Raw genomic sequence first — 20,338 nt, 5'->3', positions numbered from 1 at the left:
ATCATCGTCATGCATCATACATTACAACGTCCTCAATAGCTCCAGGTTGACAAGTCACCAATATGTAACGCTCACCAACAGCCTCCTGCAGGCTCTTGCAGTCGCAAGGACAAGATCTTTACAACATGATATTCCATGATGGTTATCAGTCATAGGCATGCATAGTGCTACCCTCATCCGTGAAACAGAAGCGATGTCTATCAACAAGCATAACAATGACTGTGCTTCGATTCATCACATGAACCACGATCTCCGTTGCCCACATCTTGGCGTTCAACTTATAACATCGTCGTGGTGTTGATACATCAGTCTCAACGCACGCACATGCCGTCCGTCGTACTGGTCGCCTTCATCTTCCCCACATGCGCCTGTCGAAGCCTTGTCTACTATCGTCCCCCGTTTCGTGCAAATCCGACGATGCAGCATGCAAGCCTCAGTGATAAGGATGCGCTTCGTCCCACCATCTTTTCAGGAATCGGCCTCGATTTTAGTGGGTGTAAAGGTTGTTCAAGCGCCACCGTCCTCGGGTCTGAACGACGCACTGGCTCTCTTACGCCATAAGTCGGTCCCTGCATCCTTTATCTGCACTTCCTTTCCCCTCCAAGGTCTCGAAAAATTCAACCTCCAAGAATTGTCTATACGGTGCATGGATATCCTACACGGTACTGTACAGCCCCGCGAACTGACCCCTCTCCCCACCGTGTGAAGTCACTGTATAGGTAATTCTCACAACCCTCACGCGATCCACAAGACGACAATCCCCTCCTGTTGCATTCATCAGCTCGCCATTCCACCGCCCGCCACGTCCTGCGTCTGTACGCATCCGAAATGTCCGCCCTCGCTCGTTCTGACACGCACGCATTTCGTATTCTTCTCCTCCCTCCCACCGTCGATGGTGTCCGTCTGACCACACGTTCGGCTAGAGATGAGACCAAGGTCAGGAAATGAGACAACGAAGCAGAGCAATCAGTAAATATTAGACAATCGAGTATTGAAGCGCCGGTTTTCGTTGTCAATCCATGTGTTGTTGTGAGGCTATGGGAATATACGCCCAACACCGGCAAAGGCATTACTTGGGACACACCAAGCGCATTTCCCTTAGTGCCATAACGCCTTGTCAGCTTGCGATGGTGCAATCCTGGGGCCGTCGACCACTTTCCTAGCAATTCGGCCTTCACGGACTAAGCGCCTGCAGCCTTTGATCTTCCCAAAGTCAATTGACTGGAATTGGTCTTGAGTTGCCGAGTATGGAGACAATCACCTCTTTCCAACTCCCGATGTCGACATTGAAATATCGGACCATCTCCTGTCCTGGAAATCCTTCAATTGACCCGCCGCGTCTCCCGGCTCGATCTGTTTCATCTTTTCTACAAAGTTCGGGCATTGCTTGCAGGAATCCCTTTGTTCCGGCTATTTCGAACTGTCAGGGTCTGAAATGAAGGATTTGGCTGAAGCTGTTGATCACTTCACGAGCCGCAAATCGGCTGGACACATCTTATCAACCCACCACGAAGAGCCGAGAAACGAAACGTCGTGTTGCACAGCACAAGAACAACTCACTAACTGCCACACGTGCGAACTGGGAATTTTTTTGGTCACATTTTGTCCAGATCCATTGATTGTTGAGTCATTGAAACAAACTGCCTGAGAAACTACCCCACGGTCGTATCGAGTCCAGGTCACCTCCGTCTAGAACGGGAACCAGCAGGATATGCTTATAAGCAGATTCCAGCCCAGACCGAGACAACTCAGTTCCTTGCCTCGTCTCCTTGATTGCGCCTGGCTCTCGACTGCTATCCGAAGAGGTTGAAAACATGAACGTTCAATTGGCTCCTTGTGCCAAGAGGGTGATGTTGACCAAATACCATGACTGGTAGTAATGCACCGTAGCACTTGTCCCATGTATTCGTCCCAAAAGCTTGACCGAAGCCATCCTTATCTTTCTGTCGTTTTGACTAACCGGCCGCCAACCAAGCAAGCCGTTTCTTACCGCTCACAGACAACCCTGGCTCGAGATTACTTCTGAGTTCTCGGTAAAGAACTAACCACCGAACAAACCTCACGCGACCACTATTTGCCAGCCATTCTCAAATTGATGGTCTATGCACATTCCTTTCCCTTCTTGTGCTTAGCCTGCTGGCTACGCATCTGGACCCTGATACGATGCTGAATACACCGAATCCTCGTCCTCGTTGATCCATTCATCTATCCCCTAGTAAGTTTATCTGCTGCCTAGTTCCAGCAAGCCAAACTCCCGGAGACGTGCCTATCAAGATTGCCTCTCTTTCTTGTTGGCCTCGACTCAAGGAGAACCCTGTTAGCTTGCTCTGTTCTCCACCAAAAAGTTGTCCTGGCCGGCTCTATCTCCTCATGCGCAAGTTTCCATGAAACTACTGTTAACTGGCCAATCATGGCTTAGCCTCTCCGACAGCCGATGACCGACAACCTCTTCCCTCGAGAAGACAACTCTCTTGTTGTGTGCTGACAACTCTAGAATCACAAGGATATGAAGCGAACAATGATGCGTTGAATATGCAGTTCGTTATTTACTGTTTGCGGTTATTACAATACCTAAAGGATATAAAACATGAACTTCAATGACATTTCATGCATTATGCCAATCAAACTGATATCCTAACAATTCAACCCTTCCGTCACATCGAGCTCGCCTGCTTGCTTGCTCGCTCGCTCAGCTCAGTCAACCATGAAGCCACAATAAGAAGGATGAATACAAAAAAAGCAATCCCCTTTCCGACTTCACTCCAATGCCCTAAAATCCGTCATGAGTTGCCATATTTTACCGTCATTGTAGTGATGCACCCTGTGCGCTAACGCTCCTCCCATACAAATCAGCCTGAAAAACACCATTACTTTGTCTGTCGCACAAACACCCTTTCCCATCACGCCAGTTGCAATGCTCGTCCAGTCTTTTCCCCCTTCTTCCTTGAAACATAGGTATCGTATGGCATATATCGCCTCCTATAAAGTGGATTCGGACCGTCCCTCCAGGGGCCAGCCGGTAGAAGTATAGATTACAGCCCTGCCTCTTACTGAGTTCTGTAGAACTTCTTGTAGAGGAGATGCAGCAGCAGATTAACATTGAGTTTGAGACTGCCCTCGAACAGAGTCATGAACTGATGCGCCTCGAACTGAGCCTGCAAGAGGTCCTCAATGGGCACCAGAGCACTGGCTCCGGGGATCTGGATGTGTCCTCGCGAACCTTCAAGGCTGAAGACACCTACTTCGTCACATGAGATGGTCATGTTGATCTTCTCAAAGTCGTTGATGCCACTCCATGACACCAGCACACCCTTCTCGGAGAGAGCACGCGCGCTGTACTTGTAACTGCCGAACTTGGGTACACGGCCGCTACGTTCCAGTTCACGCTGGTGGTTGTATTGCTTGGTGAAGGGTAGCAAGAACTTCTTGCGGCTATTAAAATGTTAGTCATTGTATCACAGTAACGTTACAGAAGATACTTACCCCTTCTTGTTCTGCAGGGTCGCCATGGCTGACTCGATGTAGTCGTCGTAACTCTTGCGCTGCTGCTCGAGATACTTGGCCTTCTCGTGCAAGTTGCTTAATGTCATGCGCACACCTTCCAACTCTCGCTGTCGCTGAACCCTTCTGCGGCTCTTTGTGCGAATATCAAGCGCAATGGCGTTGAGAACATCCTGGTAGTAGTTGTGCTTGGTGATACGTCCCAGCTTCTCGAGTCGCATGATATTCTCTAAAGCTGTGCGCTTGAGCTCTTGGTATGTCATACGTGTTACGTCGATCATGTTGGCATCAGAGTAGGCTCCACGAGTGTTGCTGCCAACAGAGAACTCATCACGGAGGAGCATACGCCACTTGTGGTCATCCTCTGGGGAAATGGGCTTGACGAGAATGTCCAGGAGATTGGCGCCAGTCTGCACACGAATAATATACAGCACGCATCGCTTGGTCTCCATAAAGAGTGCCTTGACATCAGCCTCAGGGTCGTCGACATCGTGGAGCTTGGGTGTCAAGAACATGTGGATATCTGAAGAGCCTGCAGCGTTCATCTCGTTCTCGTTGTTCTTAGCACTGCCGAGATCGTGCATGATTTCCCGCAGGACGTCGTCACGGCCGGGACACATTGTCTGAAGCTCAGCGGCCACCAGGTTGTGAATGGAGAAGACGTCTGTCATCTTGATGTATAATGTTGGCTTGTTCTTGGCGTAAAGGTCGTTGAACTCATCAATATCAAATGTTCTCTCGGCATCGGGCACTGCAATCAGGTCGCTGGTGATTTGGTGCAGGCGCTCAACAGACTCTGCAACAAAAGCGTTCAGGGGTTGCAGGTACACGTTCTCACCACCGAATGGTCGACCAGAAGCGATTTGGCTGATGACCTTGGCGACCTCGCTGAGGTTTCGCTTTTGCAGAGGGCTCAGTGCTTTCTCAATGACACCAACGTTTTCAGGGGCAACAACTGCTGGTTGCAAGTAGAATCGCCAAAGCCAGCTGGAGACAACTTGCAGAAGGTTCTCTGGGGGTTCCCGCTTGAATTGCTGTCGTAGATTCTCGAAAATCTGGTTGCAGACAAATCGAAGGCCATAAGGCATCTTGTGCAGGAAGTCCTCAAGGGCGAGGAAGAATTGGTCGCAGATCTCTCGAAGGTCACGCAAGTGGTCGATGAAGAGGCGGCGAGTCTCGGGGTCGCGAATAGCAACTTCTCGAGGAACATCAAGCGGCCTTTGGTCAGGTCGTCCAGTGGCCAGCTCAGTATTGTTGATGGCTGATCGGTAAATTTGCATGGGATCACTCTCAAGATCTAGAGCAGGGTCTTCAACGATGTTGTCTCTAATCAGAGGACCAAGAAGATCTCGAAGGTACTTGCGATCTCTTGGTGAGCGAGTGTAGTTGTTGAGAAGCTTAGACCAGAAGAAGTTGCCGCGGATGAAGTCCTGAACATCTCGCGCACTGACAATCTCCTCGCGAATTGATCGAGCAATCAACTTGAGCAGATAGTACTCCTCTCGCCGCTTCTGGGCGTAACCGAAGAGGCTCATCATCAATAACTCGATGCGTTTGCACTCCTTCTCAGCTGTTCCTTGTTCACGAATGCGCTTGAACAGGCGAGCGAGGTACTGTGGCTGGGTTTGCAAATTGAAGAAGAGTTGCTGGTAGGATTCGAGCTTCTTGCGCGAGCTCTTGTTGAGTGCTTTAAGATCAAACTGGTTGGCAGAAGACATGGAGCTGTTGGCGATGAAGTGCATTGAGTTGCCTCCATAGTTGTGTTGATGCCTCACGACTTCGTCGAGTGTAATCTTGTTCTTGACCAAGAGGGCAATCTTGATATCAAGTTGATCGATGTAGTTCTCCAGCATCTCATTCTGTCGAACTTGTTGAACGACTGTCTTGCGGATACGCTCAAACTCGATTTCTTCGTTGAAGTCGAAGTCACTGTCGTTAAGAAGATGGACAAAGTTCTTGACGGCGTTGACTGGAGGGTTCTTTCCAGTGGTCAAGCTCTTGTAAGCCTCGCCTTGAACCTTGGCACGGACAAAACTCTGGATCTTGATGACCTTTTGCATGTTCTCGTTGTAGAAGCGCTTCTTCTCCTCAAATCGAGCCCTTACGATAAAACCTCGGGCTGCGGTCTGGAAGGCAACGATACATTCCTCCTCTTGCTCCAATTCGGCCATGATATCCTCAACTCTAGCGCGCTCCATCATGGCACGTAAGATGCTTTGGAGGTCAATGATCTTAGGGGTATGAGATTCAAGCTCCTCGAGGAACGCCTGGTGCTGCTGGCGGTACAAGAATCCCCGGATGTTGCCCTGGAGGGCTGTGACCTGAGGTTCTTGCTCCTCGAGCTGTTCGAGGATGGCTGCAACTCTTTGGCGTTCAAGCATGGCCCTAATAAGACCTTGGAGGCCGATAACTGCAGGTTCGTTCTCCTTAAGAGCATCGAGAGTATCAGCAACATCTCTCCTCACAGCAGCGGCGCGAGCAAAAGCTTGAAGCTGCTCAACACCAGTCGTGTGCTTGTTAAGCTCAGCTCTTAATGTCTTGTCGTCTTGGCGAGCGCGGAGTCCACGGGCAAAAGCTTGAAGTCGTTCCACAGCTGGAGCGTGTTGGCTGAGTTCAGTTCGTAGTGCCTGGTCATTCTGGCGAACACAGAGTCCGCGAGCAAGAGCCTGGAGCTGCTCAATCGCGGGACTATGCTTGTTGAGCTCAGATTTTAGAGCCATGTCGTCCTGACGAGCGCGGAATCCACGGGCAAAGGCCTGGAGCTTCTTCCATTGGGGTCCAAAGGAGCGTAGATGCTGCTGCTCGCGGTTGACCTGAGTTCTAGTCAGCAATGCCCTGGCCGCTGCCTGCAGGTCAACAATCGCTGGGGATTCCGCCTCCAACTCTTCAAGATCCTGGTCGACTTTGCCTCGTAGCAAAGCTCCACGGGCTGCTGCTTGCAGCTTCTCGACAATACCAGAAGATTCCTTAGTCTCTTGGTATTGCGCAACATGGCTCTTGCGGGCCAAAAAGCCCCTGGAGATTGCTTGGATCTCCCTGATGGGCCCTCTACATTTCGCAAGCTGAGCAGTCACGTTTCGTACCTGGTTTCGAGCCTTGTTGGCCCTGATCATGGTTTGCAACTCCAAAATATCGGGCTCGAGCGCTTCCAAGATCTGGTCGCGTCGATCCAACCTTCTTCGTGCCAAGAATCCGCGTGCTGAGCTCTGCAGTTGGATAGCAAAGCGCTTCATCTGCAGTCGATAGTCCATGATTTGTCGTGTAAAGTCTCCTCGAATGCGAGATTGGAGATCTATCAACCACTCCTCCTCATCCCAAAGAGTCTGCATTGTCTCGCCAAGCTTAACGCGAAGGAGAGCACCTCGGATTTGCGCCTGCATATCAACGATGGACTCTTCGTTCTCTCTCAGCTCCTTTTCGATCCTTTCCTCCTCAGTCTCTTCTGGTTCAGGCTCGGGCTCAGGAACACCAAAGTCGGCACTCATATTTCCGAAACTAGGCATTGTAACGCCGAGTTTATCGAGACCCTTCTGCATAGCTTCCAGTTCATGATGCTCGAATTCAAGCTGACCTACGAGGTTGCCTATCCTGAAATCGACTATGCCCTTGCGGAATAGAAGCCAACTCAGGGCATGAATACAGTAAATGACCTTGGGAATGTTCTTTTTCTCGTATAGATCAATCAGCTCGAAGCGAAACAGGTCGGGCAGCTCAACTTCGTCAAGGTATCGGAAGAATATAGCAATATTGTCGGAGTGTCGATATTGGAGCCTGGGGTGTTGGAAGATTCGGTAACGTCGATCTGGGTTCAGAGCTTCGACCACTTCAGCGAGCGTGACACCATCACGGAGCGCCTCCTCAAGCTCAACAATAGGAGGTATAGATTTATGGATGACATCCTCAATCCATTCCTTGGCTTCACCGATATGGCAAAGGTATTCGTAGGCTTGAAGGAACTGGCGTTGTTTGTCCATCCAGTTGCGCCCTTCCCAACTGTAGCCAGTGGACTTCTGGCTTTGGCCGCCATTACTTCTATCGGCTCGTTGCAATCTTCGTCGACCGCGCAAGCCGACAACTTCTTGCGCCGGTGAGGTGATGGTAAAGTCTTCAGGTGAGTCAGACGATACAAGACGCGAAAGCGTCCTTAATTGACTTGTAGAAGACTTGCCCAGCCCTTCCAACTCATCCCGAGCTATGTGTGTACTATGCACATGGTGGGGTGATGAAGGAGCTTGGGTGGCTTCTGGTGGCAGAAACGAGTCGGATCGAGTGAGCAGCATAGAATTTGGTCGCATCGGTAGCGGGCGAGAAGGTGATGACGTTTTTACTGGCGACGTCTTGATCGGTGAAGTTGAGGTTTTGGTTGGCGACGAGTGGCCATCAATATGCGCCATTGACAGCTTGCCAATATCGACGCTCTTGCCGCGATCATGGCGAGGGATTGCATGGGGAGGCGTTGAAGGAGGCGTGGATGCTGGAGCCTGTGGGAGTGGGCGAAGAGAATGCCGAGCTGAACTATAGATATTTTCGGGAGCTTTCTTTGAGGTCATATTTTCCCCAGCTTCAAAGGTCTTTGCCCTTGCCCTGACATCGCTCTGTGCTCGCTTGTGGCCATGCACTGTAGCTCCGTAACCAGCTGAACTAGAGGCGGACGTATATTGACTATTGAGACTGTGGTCTGAGGCGTGGGAGTAGCCTGATGAAGCGGAGGATGACGTTGTCGAGGGGAAGCGATTGAGGAGAGAGGGCGAGATGTTGGAGTTGGAAGCGAAGTCGATTGTATGCGACTGGCGGAGAGGTCGCAGATGTTGATGAGATTGTGGTTGCGATTGCGATTGCGCTTGGCTTGGAGAATGGTGTTGAGTTTGGAAGTAATGAGTACGGGACGACATTGTTCAAGTCTTTAAGAAGGGAGTCGCTGGGCAAGCCCGCAAACTCTTGTCTTGTCTTTTCTTGATTTGTCTTTGGAGTCTCTGCTCAGGAACGTAGTAAATCGATTTTCCGTCTGTGACGTTAACGCATTGTTTCGAGCGTTGCTCGGCTTCGTCTCGTCAGAGGAATGCTGTAGCAAAGCGTAGCGCTTGGAATCCTTCAAGATCCAAGACAAGCTGAACAAATTATGTGCACGAGATAAAAGTGTAAAAGCGAAGATAAACAAACACCAGAGTCGAGGTGTTGCAGGATCAAAGAATAAGATGCTAGTGCCAATACAAGCAGCGCAAATGCCGTCACTTTGTTCTTGTGACGAGACAATAAGACGAGTTTATGCCCAAGAAAATGAACTCTAGGACCTATGGGATGCTATAGCGAGCGAGTGAGTGTCAAGGCAGCCGATGGCGGGGCGTTGGATTTGCCGGAGTAAACAAAACAACGGGCAACCGCCCAGCAACGGCCTCTATGCCTAGTCCCGATTGGTGACATGCGGCTCATCATCCACTTTTATGTCTGTCTGGTTCATCCTTGTAAAGTCTCTCATTTGTTCAACATGGCCAGTTTTTATGCGGTTCAGAAGCAACTGTTATGCATTGTGAAGTGTTCTTCACTACGTGTGATCTTTCAGTTACTGTCTATAAGTATGAGTAAATATCATAAGAGAAGATCGAGGTTGTGTTGTTTATTTACTGGTCTGTATCAAGTAGACTCTAACTCCCCTTGCAGATCTAGTGTCACAGCTCTCCAGGTCGTCAATCAAAACACGCAAAACTCCATATTGTGGATGCTCAGCATGTATCCAACGAAGTTTATTGCCAGATTGGCAGTCTAACCAGGTCAAAGCATCATCAGTCCACAATTAGTCGACTTGTTGAGTGTTGGAGATCCTTGCTCAAGCAAGGATGCTGGTTCCACATAGGTTGGTCACTATGCTACCCTAGAGCCATAAATCGCCATATAAATCTTTCTCAACTGATACTTGTTTCTTAACAACCTACCAGGATTTGTAAGAATGAGATGCGCCTCAATCCCGACGCGATAAGCTTAACATACCATGAAAAATATACAGGTAGACAATGTCACTGTAGATCAGAGACGGGTTGCGACCTCACGGGTAACACATCACACAAGACAGAAAACGAGTATACCGTCTGTACAACCAAAACAGGCTGGGAACATGATGACTCTGTCCTGTCGGTGTCAATGGCTCTATTGATACAAAACTGCCTCAATAATAGAAAAGCCAAAATTGAGCAAACATCCAATAGCACATGCTTGCGCGCCTCGCATCATCAGTGGTGAGCCACGACAACTTGGAAGCTTTTTGATACGTTGTGGTTTAGTGGGGTTATATGAGGTCATCAGCGCAGAGCCAGTCCCAAAGCAATTGGCCCGAGCTGCGAACCCCATCGGATCAGAATCATTTGAATCTTTGAAGCTTCAACCCTTGTCAACCGAGCTTTGACTTTTAAACTTCTCTATACCGTCAACCGCGATAATTCGTCTCAATTGATCTGTATCTATAAAGATCGCCGGTTTTATACTATCCATTTGCATAAGGGTGTTGATCCCTTAGGAGCCGCAATGGCGTCAAAGCAACGTCCATCAGTCCTGGTACTTATCATCAACTCTGCGCGTCTGCGAATACTGCTAATACCATTCAGGTTACGGACGCGAGACAGAGACCACCTCAAAGAAGAGTTCTTCAACGACAGAATACTGGTGCAGGCGCCGGTGGATCTCAGGCGCCAATGCGGTTCATGACCGTCGACAATGTTCTTCAGTACAACTCTCAAATCCCTTCAGGCCAGCCACGTGGTCCTCCAGCACCAGTTCCCCCAGGGCGACACCCAGGTCCCGCAGGCGGTGCCCTAAGTCGCCGAGTCTCTTCAGGCGGTCTACCTAATGCTCAGTCTCGTACCGGCCAGCCAATGCCCTCGAGAACGACAAAGATAAGCGAGAAGCTGGTCCTTCTTCCGGAAACAGGCGATAACGACGATGACGTCGACGAGGAAATCGAGAGCGAGTCGGTGCTCGCGCGCCGCGTACACGACGATGAGAATCGACCTCTGAAAGATGAAGAGCTGGATGTCCTCAAGAAACGGGGTGGAATCCGCGGCAAGAGCTTTGCTGAGAGGTTGTCCAAGATGCAAAGAACAGATAAGGTTAGCAGACTGACAGCCTACTGTACTGCGCAAGCCTACAAGATCAAACCGACCGCGGAGTTCCTGCGCAAGAAACATGAGGCTAAAACAAAAATTTACGACGACTGTCTATACGTCATCTACGCCTTGCCACTACTCAACGGTACTGATGGTTATCGAGTACGAAGCCGACCTATTCTCAAGACTCCTGGAACTGGAAAGACGGTACTAGACCTGGAAATCGAACGTAGTGAGCAACGGGACCACCATGAGGGATACTTCGAGGATGATGCATACGAAAACCCTAGTCCTGAGCGTGGCCATGAAATGCCTTCTCATTTTACTGATCGCCCATCAACTCCTGAGCGCAGCAACCCCTTCCGCCACGACGACGACGTCTCATCCATGAACCGACTTGCGCCCGACGCAAAGAACTTTGCCGAAATGTTTGTCTACTCCTACGGTGTCGTTGTATTCTGGAACTTTACCGAGCACCAAGAGAAGGATATCCTTGCCGACTTAACTTTTGCCGATGCCGACGCTGCGGAGAATGGCGCTACTAGTCTTCTCACTCGACCCTTGGACCAGGAGGACTATGAGACTGAGGAGTTCCACTTCGAGTACAGCGCTGATATCAAGCGTCCTCGCATCTTTAACGACATGATCACTCTGCTCCCGCGATCTGACCACATGATAAAACTCACCATCAGCCATGCTATTGCACAAAGTACACGGCTGTGTTTCTTTGAAGAACGCATGAGTGAGACTATGATAAGTGCTCAGCATGTACCCAAGACACTGGCTCTAACAGGAGAGCTTAACATGACCCGTACTGAAATTGTGCGTATGTTGGGCCAACTCTTCAAGAGCCGGGTCGATATCAATCTCTGTGAGTCTATTCGGCCCTCTTTACGGTGCTTTAGTCTAACTATTTCCCAGCTTCCAATATCCTCGATGTTCCCAACTTCTTCTGGGACTCTGAACCAACTTTACATCCTCTCTATGCCGCCATCCGCGAGTACCTTGAGATCGACCCGCGCATCAAGGTTCTCAACGAGCGATGCCGTGTCTTCCTCGATCTAGCTGAGATATTGTCCGACTCCGTTGCCGACGCAAAGATGAGCTACATCACTTGGATCATCATTGTCCTGATTATCGTTAGTATCATGGTTACCGTTACCGAAGTAGCCATCCGTTTCGGCATGCTCAGCAAGGCCAAGGGTACTGGCATTGATCCTACCATTATTGTGCCTGCTCTTGGTGATGGTGTATCGGGACAAGGCCATGTTGCCTTGCCACCAAGTGACCTCGAAATACTAGCGCAGACATTGGGCCTGCAATCTAACGCCTCGTTCGACGATGTTCAGCAGAGCATCTTAGCTCTTCAAGAGAAGACTCTTCCTGATGCCTCTTTTGTACATGATTCGCACGAGGATGTCTGAGGTCGACACATCCTATTTCTCATATTTCGCATAGCATGGCGTTAATGGGCGGCAGTTATTCCAAGATTGTCTTTTCCTCATAAAAATGTTTACCTGGTCGGTGTTTTGTTAGAATGGACATCAATCCAATTAGCTTCGCGGCCTTTGTCTATCTAGCTCAGGAGTTCTTCAGGAATAAAAGATTTTCGTTTTTACCATCAGGTATAATACACATGTCGAATGCAGACACAGAAACGCAGGCATTAATGTAGAGTATCTATTCTTACTCTGGAAATGCAAACCCTATTCAAGAAAATCGAAGAAACAACCAAAGTTGTATAGAAAAGGCCACATAGTTTCCGGGCCTGCACATTTTCGAAAAAACCCATAGCCCATGATCATGATAGTAATAACATCCCTCAGTCTCCAATCTCCCCCCCGATCCTGCTTCGTGGTGGGCGAGTCCGCGGGGAGCCGCCGGATATCAAGTACAAATAGAATTTTACCAGATGTCGATCCATGCTACACACCCAGCAGAGATCCCAAGAAGCGAAGAAAAAGACGCCGAAAAAGAAGCAGTTCGCCTTTGCCAGTCTTCACTCGCCCGATCGTCTATAAAAAGGTCATGTATTAAAAGTGAGAATATCCGATCTCAATAGCGCACCAAGTTTACCGGGACTGCTGCTCGACGGGCTTGTAGGCGGCGGCAGCAGCCTGTTGGCTCTTGCGGTTCTTGTTGTCGAGTTCGGCCTTGCTGTAGATGGCAGCACCAAGCATCGTGACGGCCATACCAGCACCGTTAAGCAGGTCGATGGTCACGTCGAAGAGGAAGATGCCGAGAGCAACAGTCAAGCACTGCTTGAGGTTACCACAGACGGTCATAGTCAGAGCACCAGCAAGCTTGTTGGTGTTAAAAGACGAGATGTTGAGCAGAAGGGCGAGGAAACCGTTTCCGAAGAGCGAGGCGAAAGCGGGAGGAAGAGAAACGTCTCCAGAGGTGATAAGCTTGTGGAAGCCGCTGACTTCACCGGTAGCAGTAGCGCAAGCCAGAGCCTGAAGAGCAGCAAGAGGAGACATGCGGAGGAGGAACTCGATCGGGGGGAGAGCGAGAGAGCCAGTCATGAATCGGTTGGTGACGACAGTCTATGAAATGGTTAATAATGAGTTTAAGCCATGTCAGGACAGGGTTTACCTTGAGAGCGGCGAGCACGACACCAAGAATGGTGAGAAGGAAACCGGCATCGGTGAAGCTCATCTCACCCAGGGTGGTCATGGCAGCACCGATGATAAGAGGCAGGAGAGAAAGGTATGTCATGGTGCTGTAGGTTCGGCCGTAGTAAGTGCGGTAGATAAGGATGGTGAAGATCGGGCAGAGCATGCGCATGGTCTGGTAGAAGGGAACGGAGACCATAGCAAGAGACAAGTTGGAAACGGCGATGTTGGCAGTGAAGAGAGCACTGAAAGCAACGAGGGCGAGGTTCTCGCGACGCCCCAATCGTGAAAGTTTAAAGTAACCCATTTGCATCATGACATAGGTGCCGACACTGGCGAACGAGGCGTGGAGGAAAGTCAAGAGCCACGGGAAGTGGAACTATTGGAAGCGCATGTTAGTATTTACACTATCAGAATGCTACAAGTAGTTGAAGTCGGCAACTTACCATTCCCAGAACAAGCTTGTTGTAAAGAGTGAGGAGCAGAGAGAAGAAAAAGTAGGTTCCGAGCCATGCGAACTTGACGGTACTGGGGATAGAGTACTCGTGCTCAAGGTTATTGTTCTTGGGAGGCTCGGCTCGGCCAGCGTCGCTCTCGATATCGAGCTCGCCCTTGATATCACGCTCTCTCTCCTCGGCGGAGAGGAGAGGAACAGGCTCCTCGTTATTGGGACGGGAAGACATGGTGATGGATGCGCCGGAGATTCGTGGGGATGCGATCAGGTACCGTTGACGTTAACGTTATCGTGGGGTCTCTAGCATAACCCGGAGTCGACTCAATCAATAACGATGAACCGACTATGAAATCCACAAGCGCAGTCGATTACCGACAAAATGCAAATGCAGACCAAGGTGCAGCCGAGTCTTTGATGTAGTTGTAGGTAGTTGTTAAGTGGAAACGTAACACGGAGATAGATGGAAGCGAAGAAAATACAGGGGCCAAGCCAAGGTAGAAGGGGGCGGAGGCGCGTAATATGATGGAATAAAGCGAGCGATTGGACCCAGACAGGGAGATGAGTATGGAGACAAGACGAGACAGGCAAAAATCAAGTACTGATCCCAGGTAAGAAAATGATCTTGCACAACACGCACACACAAAAAGAAGAGAAAGTTGTGAAGAGTTGTGTTTTTTTCGAGGGGCTCGAAAAGGAGGGATAAGAGAGAGTTTAAAGTGACGGACGGGGAAGAAGAAAAAAAGTTGGGAGGCAGAAAAAGGGAGGAAGGTTTGTAGGGAGACAAGCCCAAAAAAGGATCTCAGGCTTACTGTACTTGTGTGATCTGTACCCCCCAAATCAATATCTACGGGGAGGTTCGGAGTCTTCAGTGATTGATAGCGGGGGTGGTTGCCAAAGGCAGTAGTCGGCGGGGCCTTGCAAGTGGCTTACAAAAAGGAAGCTATTGGATCGGGGTGCGGAGTTTGGAGGAAAAGCCACTGGAGTGTGATTTGAGGTACACTGAAGTCAAGTACCTTGTGGCGTCTGTGTCAAGATTTAGCGAACAACTGTCAGCATTGGCGGAACCTACTCGCAGTAACCAGCCTTGATTAGCCATGCTTGGGTAGGCTTTTGTTCCAAATGGATTGGATTCTTGAATCCTACGCCGGGAAATTAAGGCGATCGCTATTACATAGGCAGTGATTGATAGAGTTCCGCACCAGACCTCACCTAGAGCACATACTCTCTTTACCTGTCATGGATAGAGGTTAGGAGCCTCTCCACTGTACAACCGTTAGAGATCAATCTCATCTTATCCCTCTTCACCAACCAACGCAAACTCAATTCATTCAGCAAACAAGCTTACAAGGATGCTTGAATGAAGACTCGGGACTACTCCCTCCAATGACCTAATGCAGGAAAGGACTTTCGATAAATCGTTTTTATTACCGCCTTTGGAACGCGCTCCTGTCCATGTATAGTCCAGGGGTTTAGAAGAACCTAACGCAATGGTACTCTACTCTAATCAGAAAAGGGGGCGGGGGCATCTCATTGCGAACCAGGAATACAGCATCTCAGACCAATCACAGCATCTCGTGTTGACAATTCTAGCAAGTCACTGGATTGGGTGATGTAGGCTAATGAGGGAGGCGTCAGTAGTTTATGCTCATATGAGTTGATACAATATCGACTATGGAGCTGAACAGACTGGCCCAGACTGCTCAAGGTTATCTCTTGGTCACGGAGAAAAGGAATTTCTTCTTCCAAGTGGGTATAAAACTCCAGTAATAATAAAATACAGTATCCGTTTGTACTCGGTATTTTGTAGTATTCTCGACACCCGCTTCGCAGCACGGATCTCATGTGGACATAACTCAATCTCTATAGGTATCACAAGCGAGAAAGGGCACGTCATTCTCTAGTTAGAGTTGATTTATACCCGCACATGTACGTGTTGAGCCGCGTTTTCGTGAAACGGGCCAAGGACCAGGAAAACTGTCTATCATCAAGAATACGCAAGCTCGGGGTTACGTAGGCCAAGGGACAGTGGGAGAAGACGATGTAGTTCCGCGTATTCATGGCTATTTTTATATGCATCGGCACTTGCTTTCTATCTCTAACGGCACTCAGAAGATCAACACTGTTATGAGACTGTAAGCGTTTAGTTGTTGAGGTCAGTCCGTGATTGGACCTCAATACGATTATCAGCGAGCAATACGAACCACATCTGCAGAGAGTGTCAGACGGGTGTCTCCTTTTGACGTGTATAGAGTGGGAAAATACCATTCGAAAGCTGTCACGAGACCAATTCTAAGAACTAAAAAAAAAGGAGTAGAGAGGCCGTTAACTTTGCACCATCCAAAGCCGTTATTTCCGCCCCATTCATTGTTGTATCGCCTCAAACTTAGGCGCCTTAACAGGTTTGAATAGCCTTGGCAGCTTCCTACGATTTGCACAGCAATCCATTTTTCCCACATCATAAGACTCCATTTACCATTGACTTTCCAGTAACTGTTGGCTCTATCCAAAGGAGATTCTATGGATCCGGACAAGTCTCCAACTGGAGGTCTCAATCAAGTTGCCCAATCACGGAACAAGAAACCTGTATTTCAGGCTATCTTGGAGGTTTAAGCTCTCGGTCGTTCATTCGTGTCCATAAATTCCTCTATTATCGTTTTGGAAAGGCAGAAAGTGGCGTTATCAGGTGTGCTGCCAGCTCACATACAAAACGTTTACAGCATCTACGGCACATGCGAACATACGACCAACACGCGACAAACAAAGGGAAACCTTCATCTAGCATGATACTTCTAACATTTAAGGGCCGATAAAGAACATTCTTGGTATTTATATAAGATGAAACGGCCAGCAAGAGCGAAATTTATGATATAATAAAAAATTGAGTGCGTCCATATGCTCTTATTTTCTTTCTAGGATATCATCGATATATAAGATAACTTTCAAGACGATACATGTACCAGGCATCATGACTCCATCGCTTAACAAAACAAAAATTCTTACGCTTCCGTCTCAAGATTTTCCAAAGGCACATAACCCTCCTCTTTCTTAGCTCTTCTCCTACCCAGCGTCTCTCGCACCCAGCCTACAATACCTCTTCCACTCCTCCAGCGAAGGCCACCACGCTGCTCAGCGGCAGCCTCATCCATCCATCGGGGACGCTTCCAGAACTTGAGGAAAAGACTGCTGACGACGACACTGACACTACTGCACGCCATGGCGAAACCAGCCATCATGGGGTGCATGTGGAAACCTATGGGCAGGAAGAAGCCCATGGCAATTGGCAGACCGATAAGATTGTACATGCACGCCCAGGCAAGGTTCAGCTTGATGCGACGGAAAATGTAGCGAGTGAGGTCCAGCGCCGCAGGAATAACCATCAGATCAGTTGGGCGCATGAGAACAATATCGGCGGCTTCCATGGCAACGTCTGTGCCGCTGGCCATGGCGATACCGATATCAGCAGTTGCAAGTGCAGGTGAATCGTTGATGCCGTCGCCAACCATGGCAACGACCTCGCCTTGTTCTTGAATTTGCTTGATAATCTCTTGCTTCTGGTCGGGGCTCATTCCGGCATAGACATTCTCGGGAGAGATGCCTACAGCCGCAGCAACACTGAGGGCGGTAGATCGCTGGTCACCAGTAACAATGGCTGTCTTCACACCCAACTTGTGCAGGGCCGAGATGGCAGCAGCTGCACCCTCCTTGATAGAGTCAGCCAAAGAGAGGTGGCCGCTGTATTTGCCATCGATAGCCACAAAAATGTGGGTGGTACCAGTGGCAGGTCCCTTGTTAGAAGCCTTGGTTGCGCTGGAGTCGAGTTGTTCTGATGCCTCGATGATATCCTCGGGAACCACAATGCCGTTTTCCTGCAGGTAGGCAACGTTACCGACCAGCGCCCGATAGCGGTTACGGTCAACAGCTGATGCAGGTTCGACTAGAGCGTTAATACCCTTGCCAACAGTGACCTTGAACTCGCCGACACTTCCTTCAAGAACACCATCGGCCTCAATATCAAGCTCTTGTCGAGCTCCTGCGAGGATGGCCTTACCAACGGGATGTTCACTGCCCATCTCAGCAAGACCAACAATAGCCCACCAAAGTCGACGTCGCCACTCATTATCATGCCACTCAGACTCGAGGACAGACTCGACAACGCTCATCTTGCCATAGGTGATGGTACCAGTCTTATCGAGGACAATCTGTGTAACCTTGGTAGTTCTCTCGAGAGCAGCACCACCTTTGATCAGAATGCCGTTCTCAGCACCAACGCCAGTACCAACCATGACGGCAGTAGGTGTAGCTAGACCAAGGGCACAAGGGCATGCGAAAACGATGACAGAAATGCAGAGCTTGACGCAGACCATGATCTTACCACCGCTGGAGTCCTGCAAAAAGATTTTAGGTGGGTTCGTAAGCACATGGCTGAGAACCATCCAGCAAAGGAACGTGCCCAAGCCAAGAATGAGGATAGCAGGAATAAAATAGCCTGCAATAGTATCAGCGAGTCGCTGGATAGGTGCTCGATTGGTCTGTGCATCTTGAACCAGCTTGACGATTTGGCTGAGTTGAGTGTCACGACCGGCACGAGTGACTCGGAAGTCAACACGACCATCACCATTGACGGATCCGCCAATGACGTTATCGCCAGCTCGCTTCTGAACAGGCATCGCTTCACCTGTCACCATGCTCTCATCTACGAAGGTCTCTCCCCGTACGAGGACACCATCGGCAGGCACCTTATCACCAGGTCGCAGAATAACGACATCACCAAGCTGGAGAAGCTCAGTAGGAACAAATCGCTCCTCATGAGCTGAACCGCCAACTCCTGGCGTCTTGGGAGTAGTTGGGTCCTTACCCCAAGCCTCAGCAGCTTTCTCAGCAGCAATGGGGTCTACGTAGATTGTAGCCATAGAGGGTGCCAAAGACATGAGCCGAGAAAGAGCCTTGGATGTCTGACCCTTCGCGCTGTTCTCAAGGTAACGACTCAATGTGATGAATGTGATGAGCATAGTGCTGGTGTCAAAAATGGTGCTTGGCCTGGTGTGAGGAGGCAAAAGTAGAGAAACGGACATTGTCAAAATGCTGAAGAAGAAGGCACAAGACGTTCCGAGAATGACAAGAACATCCATTGTTGGTGAGCGGTGCTTGATTGACTTCCATGCTGAAACATAAAAACGCTTTCCAATGCCGAACTGGACTGGTATCGTAAGGACTAAACAGATAATATCTCCAAGATAGAGGCCGGGAATCAATTCCAACCTGCCAAGATCGAGAGCTGGCGCGCACATAGGCAAGATCATGTTCAGAATGAAGACCGGGATTGCAAAAGCCAAGGAGGTCCGGAAAGCCGTCCTCCACTCATTGATCTCTCGTGTCTTTGCGAGTGACTCGAGCTGTGCATTGTTGTCTTGAGTGTCGGCCACAATGGCGTTGTATCCCCGAGCCTCGACGGCTTCCACGATGGCGCGAAGACCAATAACACCAGGTTGATGAGTGACGGTGAGGCGCGATGAAGCAAGGCTCACCGAAACTGAATCGACGCCGTGCATGGCCGTCAACTCAGCCTCCAAAGCTTCTGCTGCAGCCGCATCGGGAACACCATAAACTTTGAACTGTGCCGTGGACGATGACCCGCTTTGATGATCATTGGTTGGTTGTGATGAAAGAACTTCCGCGTCGAAGCCACGGTCGTCGATTATTTCCGCTATTTGCTCAGGCGAGAGTTTGGTAACATCATGTGTAATAACGGCTCGTTCCGCGAGAAGACTGATATTGAATTTGAGGACGCCTTCTACACCCGTGAATCCACCCTCGACAGCTGAAGTGCAAGCACCGCATGTCATGCCCTCAATCGCTACTGTCGTGATGGCGATGTTGCCGGCGTTTTCAGCATCCTTGCCAGATTTGTCAGCCACCACTTTGCCCGAGTCGACAACTGTAGCATCAAAACCACGGTCTTCGATGATTTCGGCGATTTGTTCGGCAGTGAGAAGGTCGGGATCATGTTCGATGACAGCTCTCTCAGAGAGCAATGAGATGCTGAAGCTCTTGACACCAGGAACATCTTTAAAGCCACCTTCAACGGCAGAAGTGCAAGCTCCACAGGTCATGCCCTCGACGGCGATGGTCGTCGTGATAAAGTCATTGTCGTCTTCGTTATGTGTGAAGCGTCTGGCGACAGGGCTAGGAAGGTCGGTCGAGAGGACTTCGGCATCGAAGCCTCGGTCTTCGATAATCTCTTTGACTTCGTCCGCGGAGATAACTTGAGGGTTGTGCATGATGACTGCGCGCTCCATAACCAGACTGACTGAAACGTTTCCAACACCATCGACGCCCTTGAAGCCAGCTTCAACAGCAGAAGTACATGCGCCGCATCTATAGAGGATGCAGGGTCAGTGATATATCCCCGAACATGTCGCATAAACTTGGCAGGGGCCGCAAAAGCCGAACGAAACTCCATAAATGGGTCCCGGGATGACCGGAGGAAGTTGAGGAAAAGAATAGAACTGTGATCAAACTCACGTCATGCCGTCCACGCGAAGTGTCGTTGTAGCAAGATGGGCGCCGGCGCCGGGACTCCTCGGAACGGAGAGCGCGACATTATTTGTGTCCTTGTTAGGGACTTGGATGTAGGCGGGAGCCATCACGACGGCTTGTGGCTCGTGAGCCTCGTC

At 49.7% G+C, this 20,338-nt stretch overlaps 4 protein-coding genes across 4 annotated transcripts; 1 reads left to right on the top strand and 3 right to left on the bottom strand.

The window, feature by feature from the left end:
• Positions 1 to 3,047: 3,047 nt before the first annotated feature.
• Positions 3,048 to 8,393, bottom strand: FOBCDRAFT_284558 (uncharacterized protein; the record flags this gene model as incomplete). Its single annotated transcript, XM_031194479.2, has 2 exons — positions 3,048 to 3,432; positions 3,484 to 8,393. The coding sequence occupies 2 exons, from the start codon at positions 8,391 to 8,393 to the stop codon at positions 3,048 to 3,050; spliced, it is 5,295 nt and encodes a 1,764-aa protein (XP_031029217.2).
• A 1,494-nt stretch (positions 8,394 to 9,887) lies between these two features.
• FOBCDRAFT_256157 (uncharacterized protein) lies at positions 9,888 to 12,219 on the top strand. Its single transcript, XM_031194476.3, has 3 exons — positions 9,888 to 10,047; positions 10,098 to 11,466; positions 11,517 to 12,219. The coding sequence occupies exons 1-3, from the start codon at positions 10,018 to 10,020 to the stop codon at positions 12,017 to 12,019; spliced, it is 1,902 nt and encodes a 633-aa protein (XP_031029214.2). The 5' UTR covers positions 9,888 to 10,017; the 3' UTR covers positions 12,020 to 12,219.
• Positions 12,220 to 12,667: 448 nt separating this feature from the next.
• FOBCDRAFT_124869 (triose-phosphate transporter family-domain-containing protein) lies at positions 12,668 to 13,893 on the bottom strand (the record flags this gene model as incomplete). Its single annotated transcript, XM_031194478.2, has 3 exons — positions 12,668 to 13,141; positions 13,191 to 13,589; positions 13,657 to 13,893. The coding sequence occupies 3 exons, from the start codon at positions 13,891 to 13,893 to the stop codon at positions 12,668 to 12,670; spliced, it is 1,110 nt and encodes a 369-aa protein (XP_031029216.1).
• A 2,132-nt stretch (positions 13,894 to 16,025) lies between these two features.
• Positions 16,026 to 20,308, bottom strand: FOBCDRAFT_123444 (E1-E2 ATPase-domain-containing protein; the record flags this gene model as incomplete). Its single annotated transcript, XM_031194473.3, has 4 exons — positions 16,026 to 16,086; positions 16,246 to 16,257; positions 16,665 to 20,039; positions 20,187 to 20,308. The coding sequence occupies 4 exons, from the start codon at positions 20,306 to 20,308 to the stop codon at positions 16,026 to 16,028; spliced, it is 3,570 nt and encodes a 1,189-aa protein (XP_031029211.3).
• Positions 20,309 to 20,338: the final 30 nt, after the last annotated feature.

This window comes from Fusarium oxysporum, chromosome I (assembly GCF_013085055.1).
Source record: "Fusarium oxysporum Fo47 chromosome I, complete sequence".
Taxonomy (NCBI): domain Eukaryota; kingdom Fungi; phylum Ascomycota; class Sordariomycetes; order Hypocreales; family Nectriaceae; genus Fusarium; species Fusarium oxysporum.
The sequence above is the reverse complement of the archived record's forward strand: the minus strand, read 5'-3'. Positions and strand labels throughout refer to the sequence as shown.

What these genes read in the sequence shown, in the direction of transcription:
- FOBCDRAFT_256157 (XM_031194476.3), top strand. Translation starts at nt 10,018, where the DNA reads ATGGCGTCAAAGCAACGTCCATCAGTCCTG. An exon ending in AGCAACGTCCATCAGTCCTG is followed by an intron (nt 10,048 to 10,097) that starts GTACTTATCATC and finishes AATACCATTCAG; the next exon opens with GTTACGGACGCGAGACAGAG. An exon ending in CCGGGTCGATATCAATCTCT is followed by an intron (nt 11,467 to 11,516) that starts GTGAGTCTATTC and finishes ACTATTTCCCAG; the next exon opens with CTTCCAATATCCTCGATGTT.